The sequence below is a fragment of the Cnephaeus nilssonii genome (assembly GCF_951640355.1).
Source record: "Cnephaeus nilssonii genome assembly, chromosome: 4".
NCBI lineage: Eukaryota > Metazoa > Chordata > Mammalia > Chiroptera > Vespertilionidae > Cnephaeus > Cnephaeus nilssonii.
The window spans coordinates 62061063-62070511 of NC_137075.1; the positions used below are offsets into that span (position 1 = coordinate 62061063).

The following is a 9449-nucleotide window of genomic DNA, read 5'->3' on the forward strand; positions in this document are numbered from 1 at the left end:
ACATATTTTTATTGATTTCAGAGAGGAAGGAGGAGGGAGAGAGAGATAGAAATATCAATGATGAAAGAGAATCATTGATCGGCTGCCTCCTGCACACCCCTACTGGGGATCGAGCCTGTAACCCAAGGTATGTGCCCTGACCTGGAATTGAAGAGTGACCTCCTGGTTCATAGGTTGACACTCAACCATTGAGTCACACCCGCTGGGCAACATAGCTTTCTTAACTTCTCAGCCAGCTTCTCTGATTGTGAGCCTCAGCCTTTTAACCAAGGACTCTCTGGGCTCTTACTTGCAAAGCTAACAGCATCTTGTCTCCTGAGAAAAGTTAAGTCAAAACACATGCATGTGACCTGCAAGTATATAATTTGGTAATTATTCTCCCAAAGATTTAGCACTGGCTCCAGAATTTTAACCAGGAATGGAGATGATATAAAGACCTTAAGTAACTAGTCAAGGTCATGGTAAACCCAGAAACCTACCAACCCTGCCCCCCAGACTAAATATATAAATGATGTCCAGTAGTCTCTCCTCATTCCTGCTTTTGCCATATGGAATTCAAATATTTCATCCTCATCATTTTATTCCTCTTCTGACAAATATACATAGCTGATATGATCTTGTACAGCCTGGACCCACCTACCTAATAAGGTGGTCGGAACCCAGGAAGCATTTAGCAAATATTGCTTTGAATGAATAAATGAATTAATGAACATTTTCTCCCTTCTGTAACAATAATAAATATGATATCTGGCACTTGCGTATGTGGGGCTCTATGCTAACCTCTTTATATGCATTGTCTAATTATATACTCATACAACTCTATAAGTAGATATTATGATGATGATGATGATGATGATGATGATGATGATGGGTCTCTCACTAATCCCATTACCTCCCAAAGGCTCCACTTCCTAATTTTACCTTTGATACTATGGCTTAGAAAAGTTAAACTTGCTCAAGGTCACATAGGGAGCCACCATTCTAATATCAAAACCATATCTGATTTCAGACCCAGTTTTCTTAATCACTATATTCTACAACTTCCCTTCTATTTTTATTAAAAATAATGATCACTGCTTCTATGCATGAAATCATTTAATTTATGAAAAATTACTTGGAGAAGCAATTAATTTACAAGTCAGAACTAGCTAGCATACACCCAAATTCTGAACAAAATGCCTCAGATCTCTTTCAACCTGAGCTAGATGGAAGTGGCTCTTACAGAATTAACATATGTAACTTTCAAAAGGAATGAAAAGGCTCTCTGAGTGGGTACAGCCTAGAAAAGCCAGATGTGATCAAGGTGCCTCCAAAGGATGATTCCAACAGCCCCATTGTATTCAGGAATGTATTTTTTCAATCAAAATTCAGTACATATAACCCTGGCCAGTGTGGCTCAGTTGGTTGGAATGTCCTCCCCTACACCAAAAGGTGGCAGGTTTGATTTCTGGTCAGGGCCCATACCTAGACTGCAGATTCGATTCCCTATTGGGGTGCCTACAGGAGGCAAAAATAGATGTTTCTCACATTGATGTTTCTCTCCCTCTCTCTTAAATCAATTTAAAAAGAAAACACATATCCTCAGGTGAGGATTAAAAAGCAAAACAAAATCAGCACTCACCAAAAAACAACAAGAAAAGACCAACTCAGCACAACATGGCTTAAAAAGTGGGTTGTTAAGATTTTTAAAAAATATATAGAGGTATACCATACATATCTTACATGTAATTGTTAAATGTATGCTAGATTATTTTTTTATATTTTTTTAAAAAATATTTTTATTGACTTCAGAGAGGAAGGGGGAGGGAGAGATAGAAACATCAATAAAGAAAATCATTGAGCTGCCTCCTGCACGCACCACATAGGGTATCGAGCCTGCAACCCCAGCATGTGCCCTGACAGGGAATCCAACCTTGACCTCTGGTTCATAGGTGGAAGCTCAAACACTGAGCCACGCTGGCTGGGCTATGCTAGGTGACTTTTTACATAAGGCTACACCCCTGTAACTCCACCCAGATCAGTGTGGAATATTTTCAGCACCCCAAAAGGTTCCTGGTACTCAGAGTGATCAACAAAGGGGAAAAAAACACTTACATCAGAACAGAAAACCGTAAAGCAAGTCAAGAAACTTTGAAAGCTGGGCAGTGAAAGGCCGAAAGAGGGTATTAAGTAAGAATTAGACAAACCGACTTTTATCTTCTCTTAGTGGTAGGTGTAGAGTGCTGTGCATTCACATTGTGTCCCTAGATGCTCACTATGACTCTTAGACATAGTAAAGATTTAACCCTCTTTTGCACCTGATGAAACTTGTTCAGGGTTTCTGAGGTCAACGTAATGTTAACGAAAAACAAACAAACAAACAAAAAAACATTGAAACCTGTAAAGAATTTTTGTGAGTTTATTTGAGCCAAACTGTGGACATATGCCAGGAAGCAGAATCTCAATGAATTGAGATAATGCTCTGGAGAATGGAGGGTTACATCTATATTTATACATTGCAATCAAAGGAAAGGGACGTAGGTGGGTTACATGAAATCCATTGGTGATAGATTAAGGAGGTGGGATAAAGCAAAGCCCGGAAACCTCTGGGATAGGGTAAAAAGTGAAATGATGGACATGTGCTTCTTTACAGAGATGGATACAGGATACTTTAACGTAATTAACAGTTGACAATTAACTTGATAACAATAACAATGAGGGAATGTCCCGGTGCCATTTGTTGTGCCCTGAGGGGTCCGGGGTAAAAAGGAAGTTATAAGTTACCCAGACATCTCACAGATGTGTTATCTCAGAGGCAAAAAGGCAAATGGGCTCAGTAAAGAAGATCTAAGTTGATCTTTGTCAGGGAAAATATTGGCCTAGGTCAGGACAGGACTACCCACTATAACCTGTTTGTAGTTAAATATTTAATTTTCACACCATCTTTTGTGGTTATTTTAGGTCTCTGAGTTTGCAAGACTTGCCACGCAGGCCTCTCCTGAGCTTGTCAGGTTAGCATGTGGCTCCTTTTGTCCACAATCCCCACACGAAGCAGGAGAGAAAAAGAACTGGAACTCTTGAATTTGCATAGCAGATCCAGCCACGTGGCAAAAGGAACCAGGTGGGGGGCGGGGAGGGGGGGGGGGAGGAGGGAGGCCTGGAGTCAAGTTACCCAGCAACCATTGGCCGGCGTACCAGGCTCCACTTATAAAGGCTCCAGCCCGATGTCCTTGGACTGCTCTACTGTATTACCCCGCCCGTGCGCCCTTTGAGTTTCCCGCAGGCTGCGCGCCCCTGAGCCCCTCCTGGTAAGTGCCCCAGACAGAATCGTGCGAGGTCCATCTGGCACTGGACCTCAGGTACATAGGGTGGGACCCAAAGCCTTGCTTTAACTCCCCGGGACTCGTCTGAGGCTCTTTGCCCCTAAAAAGGGAGACCAAGCTGAGTGTTCTTGGGAGGGGGGCGGGGTAATTATTTCAATAATCAGAACTAGAGCAATAATCCAAGGATTCAGGGAATGATTGCACAAGCATCGAGGACAGCGCGAGGCCAACATTTTGATAGTCTCTGCCTTAGGCCAGCTAGGGCGGATCAGATTAAAGCAATAAGCCCCGAAATGTTCATGACTACTGAACGGAGACTGGACAAATGAAGAACGATTGTCAGGCACCAAAGCATAGTTTGCAATAGCAGCGTGGGGGCGGCGGTGGGGGCACAGTTTGCCTAGTCCCGAAGGAGGGAGGAGAAGGCACCCCAAAAGTAGAAGAAAGGAGATAGGAATTGCTGTGCCCTGCAGGGCTCACGCTGACAATCCATGTGCGCTTGTGCGTTGCAGGCTGACCAGCTCCAACAGAGGGCAGCCCAGATCCGGCACCTGCCTCCGGATGTGGTGCCTGGAGCGGCTCGGCTTAGGTCCGGAGCGCCTCCTGCGGGGCGGGAACGGACGTCTCCAGGGTTGGGCCAGAAGAACCACTGCCAACACGCCCGCCCAGTGTGCAAACGTGCTCACCCCAGACCGCATCCCAGATTTCTGCATCCCCCCACGATTCGCGCCCTGCCCCGTGCTGGCTGCACACCGGGACTCGTGGGTTAAAAAAGCTGGAACTGACGACGGCGCGGGGCGCACGGACTGGGACCCGCGCTCACAGGCCGCGCTCTCGCTGCCTCACCTGCCCCGCGCGCGCACCGCCTACGGCTTCTGCGCACTCCTGGAGAGCCCGCACACCCGCCGCAAGGAGTCGCTCTTCCTCGGGGACCCCGGAACCCCGGCGCTCCTGCAGCCGCCTGTGCTCCGCCCGCGGGCCCACACCTACGGCGGCGGCAGCGGAGACGCCCCCCTCTGGTCCCGCTTCACCACACCCGCAGCACTCGGCGGCTCCCGCCCGCCCCGGAACACGCTCGCCCCGCAGCCCCGCGGCCACCGCCCCCTGCGCGCCCCCAAAGGGCTGCTGAGCCGCGCGCTGCAGGCCCGGAGGAGTCACGGCCTGGCCCGCACCCGCTCGGTGTCCAGCGGGGACCTGGACGGGGAGCGCTGCTCTAGCTCGGGGTCCCGCTCCGCGTCCCCTCCGTCGGACTCCGGCTCGCGACCCGAGTTCCTGGAGGCCGAGGGCACCGTGGCTCTGGGTCGCGCCGGCGGCGCCCTGCGCCTGGCCGCCGAGTACAGTCCGGCCAGCGGGCACCTGCGCCTCCGGCTGCTCCGCCCCGAGGGTCCGGCCGGAGGAGCCTCAGAGCCCTGCGCCGTGGGCTGCCGCGTCAGCCTGGTCCTGCAGCCGCCCGGCAAGACGCGCCAGCAGCGCAGCGCCGTGGTCCGGCGGAGCCGCAAGGCCGCCTTTGACCAGGACTTCTGCTTCGACGGGCTGTCGGAGGACGAGGTGCGCCGCCTGGCCGTGCGCGTCAAGGCCGAGGCCAAGGGCCGCGGCCTGAAGCGGGGCCGCCTGCTGGGCCAGGGCGAGCTGCTGCTGGGCTCCCTGCTGCTGCTCTGAGGGCGCTCAGGCCCTGCCCGCGGGGCGCTTTCTGCCCGCTGGGGACTCGAGGACACTTGCCAGCCGTTTTGTACAAAATAAACGTGTATTTATTCTTCCACTGAGTCCTTTATTTAAGTCCAATATTGGCAGAGATGATAGTGGCTTAATTATCACAGTAAAGGATGTGATATTTTGTGTGGATACCTTCAAAATTCATTTTAGCAAGTGGTATGGTGTTCTGCAGTAGAGGTTCCCAATGCAGACAGCAGATTCATTGCATTTCTTTTGTTCCCCACAGTAATATTGGGAGATAATGAATTACATGACGTATTAAAACTAGAGGGTGCCTTGGTGATCTATTTGCTCCATTCTCTTCATTTTACAGTTTGTTTATTCCACAACATCCACTGAAACCAGCTTAGAGGATGTATTACTTTTGAAGCATTGTTTAAGACCCTGGATAAGAAAATGAGGCCAAGAGAGGTGAAGTGGCTTGCCCAAAGTCAACAGAGAATTATTAGGAATTCCTAGGTGATACTCTTGGCAACATCTTGTTGGAAAAGCACTGGAGGAATTAAAACCATTTTCGTATTCTAAGCTTAAACAGCATTGTAACCTCATTTCATAGATGAGGATATTGAGGCACAGAATAAGAGCGAGTCAGGATTTACACCTGAGTAAATGCTGTACTCATTAATCTCAGTAAGTAGTACCACAGTGTCTCAATGGGTTATCTCAGTAATGTTGTGAGACTGCAGCTTATATCTAAAATTGTGGACTCTGAGGTGGGTCTCCTCACATTCCTCACCCACTAGGAAACCAAATCAGTTAAATGAATAATTTATCTCATGCTAATGACTTCAGGCATTGAGATGAGCTGAGTCTAAGGCTCTAAACGTTAGAGCAGTGGTTCTCAACCTTTTTAATGCCGACCCTGCTAGCGGTTCTCAACCCACAGGTTTGAAAACCGCTGCTGTAGAGCCTAAGACTATCATCGGAAAACACAGATATTTACATTACGATTCATAACACTAGCAAAATTACAGTTATGAAGTAGCAACAAAAACAATTTTATGGTTGGGGGTCACCACAACATGAGGAACTGTGTTAAAGGGTCGCGGCATTGAAAAGGTTGAGAACCACTGCTTTAGAGTCTAAAGAGAAAGCTAACTGGCCTCCAAAGAGAAAGGGATGCCAGCCATAATAGCACCATGTATGCTAATGTGACAAGGCAGGGAGTCAAGAGTGTATCTATAACATTGTCCTACCTCTAGCTTTTGATAATAATAACTTGAGGCCTGGTTCCTGAATTCGTGCACAGGTGGGATCCCTCTGCCTAGCCAGTGATTGGGGGTGATCCGTTTGGGGGAGGGGATGGGGGGAGGGTGGCCAGGGGCAGGGACTGCATGAGGTTGGTCCCAGCAATAAGCTAACCAGCGGCCAATTCCGAGAGGAATTGGGCTCCCTCTTCCCTCCTGTCTGGGTCCGGGGTGCGGGTGAACCAGATTCAGGGCTGTAAGGGCCCCAGCAGCAAGGTCTGGGTCAGTGCACGTCATAGCTACCTGCCTGTGGTCCAGTCATTCTGGTTGTTCTGGTCATTCAGTCGTAAGGTCACTTAGGCTTTTATATATATAGATAGGTTTACTATGTTATAAAGAATGATTTTTCTTCATCCATCCCATTCACTGCCAATCAGGCATATTTCTTCCTTTCTTATGCATATAGGAGGAAATGTGCCTTAAGTGAGGGTTGAAAATATTTAAATATGTGGTGTGGTGTTAAAGATAACTACATTATCAGTCTTGATTCAGAAATGGTTTCTGCTTTCATTAAACTGTTGACAGTTTTATTCATTGATGCTCATGAAAAATGCTGTTTTAGAAAAGTTTCCATTTCAGTCACAACTCTGGTATAAAATGAAAATGGATTATTGTGATGGGTACTTATAATGACAATCATTAAATAAATGTGAAGAATAAGTGAGAATTCATTAGCTGTCAAAATCAACCACATCCAGAAACTAGAATTGGTTACCAAATGAATGATGATATAACAGCAGCTCAGATCATGTGCTCTTCTATCTACTCTAAGTCACCATTTTTAGGCCTTCAAGGCAACAATTATTTTTAAAATGATTAACCTTCATGATTTTAGAACTTGTAACTAATGCTGACTTCACATATATAGTATTTAAAAGGAAAATTAATGGAGAGTGAAAACCATTTGGCTAATACAAGATTATTGTGGGGTTTTATTTTTCTTGGTGTGTGTGTATGTGTGTGTGTGTGTGTGTGTGTGTGTGTGTGTGTGTGTGTTTCCCAAATAAAAGCAGATCACTTTGATGGCTTAAATAGTAAAATCTTACTCCAGAAAACATTGCAATCACCATTGTCACTAGATTATATATAAGTAATAGTTTGGTGGCAGAAGTGTCATTTTATTAAGAAGGTAAATCAATGCATTTCAGAAACCTAAATTTTCCATGAAATAATAGTGGGCTTTTCCAGATTTCCACTAATGTCAAGTTATGGTTGGTCAAATAATGTAAAAACCTAATCAATATAATTTTTAAATGACTAAAATATAATCAGAAATCACAAAACCAGGAGTTTTAAAGAACAGTAAGAATCATTTTGTGCAAAATCATGTAAAATATAAAACAACCAGAGAGGCAAATTGTGGATATTTTCCTCTTCAACCTTGGATCACTAGGAGAAACATTTTCACATAATTTATTTTACATCACTGAACTAATTTGAATTTTTTGCATTTCAGAAATCATATTTGCAATAATTTTTTTTATGGTAACATCAGCCTTTTGGGGACAAATTTAAATTTGGTTTATGCTTTGCTGCCCTCTACTGGATCCTTCATGTGTTTTGTAAGGGGGTCTGTCTCCTCAGTATTATTAGACCATCTCAACTGAATATAAAGACGGATCTAGTGCCAGAACCCAATGACTTGAAGATTGTGCTAACGCAAGATGATAATGAAGATTCACATCGCAAAATAACAAGTGTCCTTGTGTTTGTCTGGTCTGTACTTTGGGGTTTCCCTAAGAATACCTTCTTAGATAAAGTATCTACCTTGCAGCTTTTCCAGCCTTTATCCACTGGTAAATTCTGGTGGTAAATTCTGGGGAGGGGAGGCATTACCCGATGATTAAATCTCAGTCTTTTCTTGGGCCTTTGTCCCTGGGTTGTGACCTTAACAAATTTTGTTGTGGTTATTTTTTACTTTTTCCTCTCTAGGTGAGATGGGAAGCATAGATAGGTTGGACTTGAGTAATTGCTCTTCTCCCCAAGTCAATAAGGTTTTGGTAAAATCTTTTCTATGTAGACTAGACTTTGTTAGAGATAACACACTGGGAGTTTTTCAAAATGGTTACTACTAAGGTTTTTGCTTACTTCTTCACCATGAGAACCTGGTGGAGTTCCTGGAGGTAAAAGTATGCTAACCACTCCTTCCCACAATCCTAATGTCTATTCAATAGCTTTTTTGGGGAGAAATTTGTTTTATTGATGTCAGAGGGGAAAGGAGAGGGAGAGAGAGATAGAAGCATCAATAATGAGAGAGAATCATTGATTGGCTGCCTCCTGCATGCCCCCAGTGATCAAGCACACAACACTGGTATGTGCCCTGACCAGAAATTGAACTGTGACCTCCTGGTTCATAGGTTGACGTCAACCACTAAGCCACCTTGGCCAAACTCAATAGCTTTAAAGTTCAATGAGTCACTGATTTTCTTTCCCAAAGCCATTAATTTTATCATTTAAAACCAATACAAGTAAAAATGATCTATCTTTGAGTAGGATCACATCTTGGGAGAGTCAATTAAAGGAAATAACGATTACATCATTAGAGAAAAGTCTGAATGGAGATAGGACTGGTAGACACTTGTTTTTCTCCTAGGTAGGTTAATAGAGATAACCTTTGTTAAGGAGTCAACAATCCCTCCTTTCCTTTCTGTGTCACCCTGCAGCTGGTGGAGCAGAAATATGAGCTCTTTAGTGACATCAGAGCTAGACAGGGCTACAGATCCAGTTTCTATCAGTCATTAGTCAAAAAGCCACTTCATTCACAAATCTGGTATTGAATAATGGGCCCTGGGTACTCTGTAGCAACTCTACAAGTGTTGGTTGTTGATAGCAAATTTATATTTTAAGAAGAGTTTATATTCAAACTTGGAGGGATATGAATTCCAGATCTCAGCTGTCATTTCTATCTGTGTCTCTGGGTCATATTAAATAGCCTTTCCAAATGTCATTTCTTCATTAGTAAAGAGGCAGTAATATTACCTACCACATGGGATTTTTTGTGAGGGTTAAAGGAAATAATGTATTCAAAGTCCTCAAAGTAATTCCCTGTTATGTAGAACTACTCAATAAATATTAGGACTTTTCATAATGGATGGTGTTACAGGACTTTCCCCCAAACTTCTAGAATATCCAATAGGTGCATATCCTGTAGCTGGGATCCTATAACTAAGAGATTTAATAGATAAGT

At 44.7% G+C, this 9449-nt stretch overlaps 1 protein-coding gene across 1 annotated transcript; it reads left to right on the forward strand.

The window, feature by feature from the left end:
• The first annotated feature begins 3175 nt into the window (after positions 1 to 3175).
• Positions 3176 to 5020, forward strand: LOC307098490 (C2 calcium-dependent domain-containing protein 4A-like). The gene is made up of 2 exons (XM_079769338.1): positions 3176 to 3287; positions 3815 to 5020. The coding sequence occupies exon 2, from the start codon at positions 3864 to 3866 to the stop codon at positions 4959 to 4961; it is 1098 nt and encodes a 365-aa protein (XP_079625464.1). The 5' UTR covers positions 3176 to 3287; positions 3815 to 3863; the 3' UTR covers positions 4962 to 5020.
• Positions 5021 to 9449: the final 4429 nt, after the last annotated feature.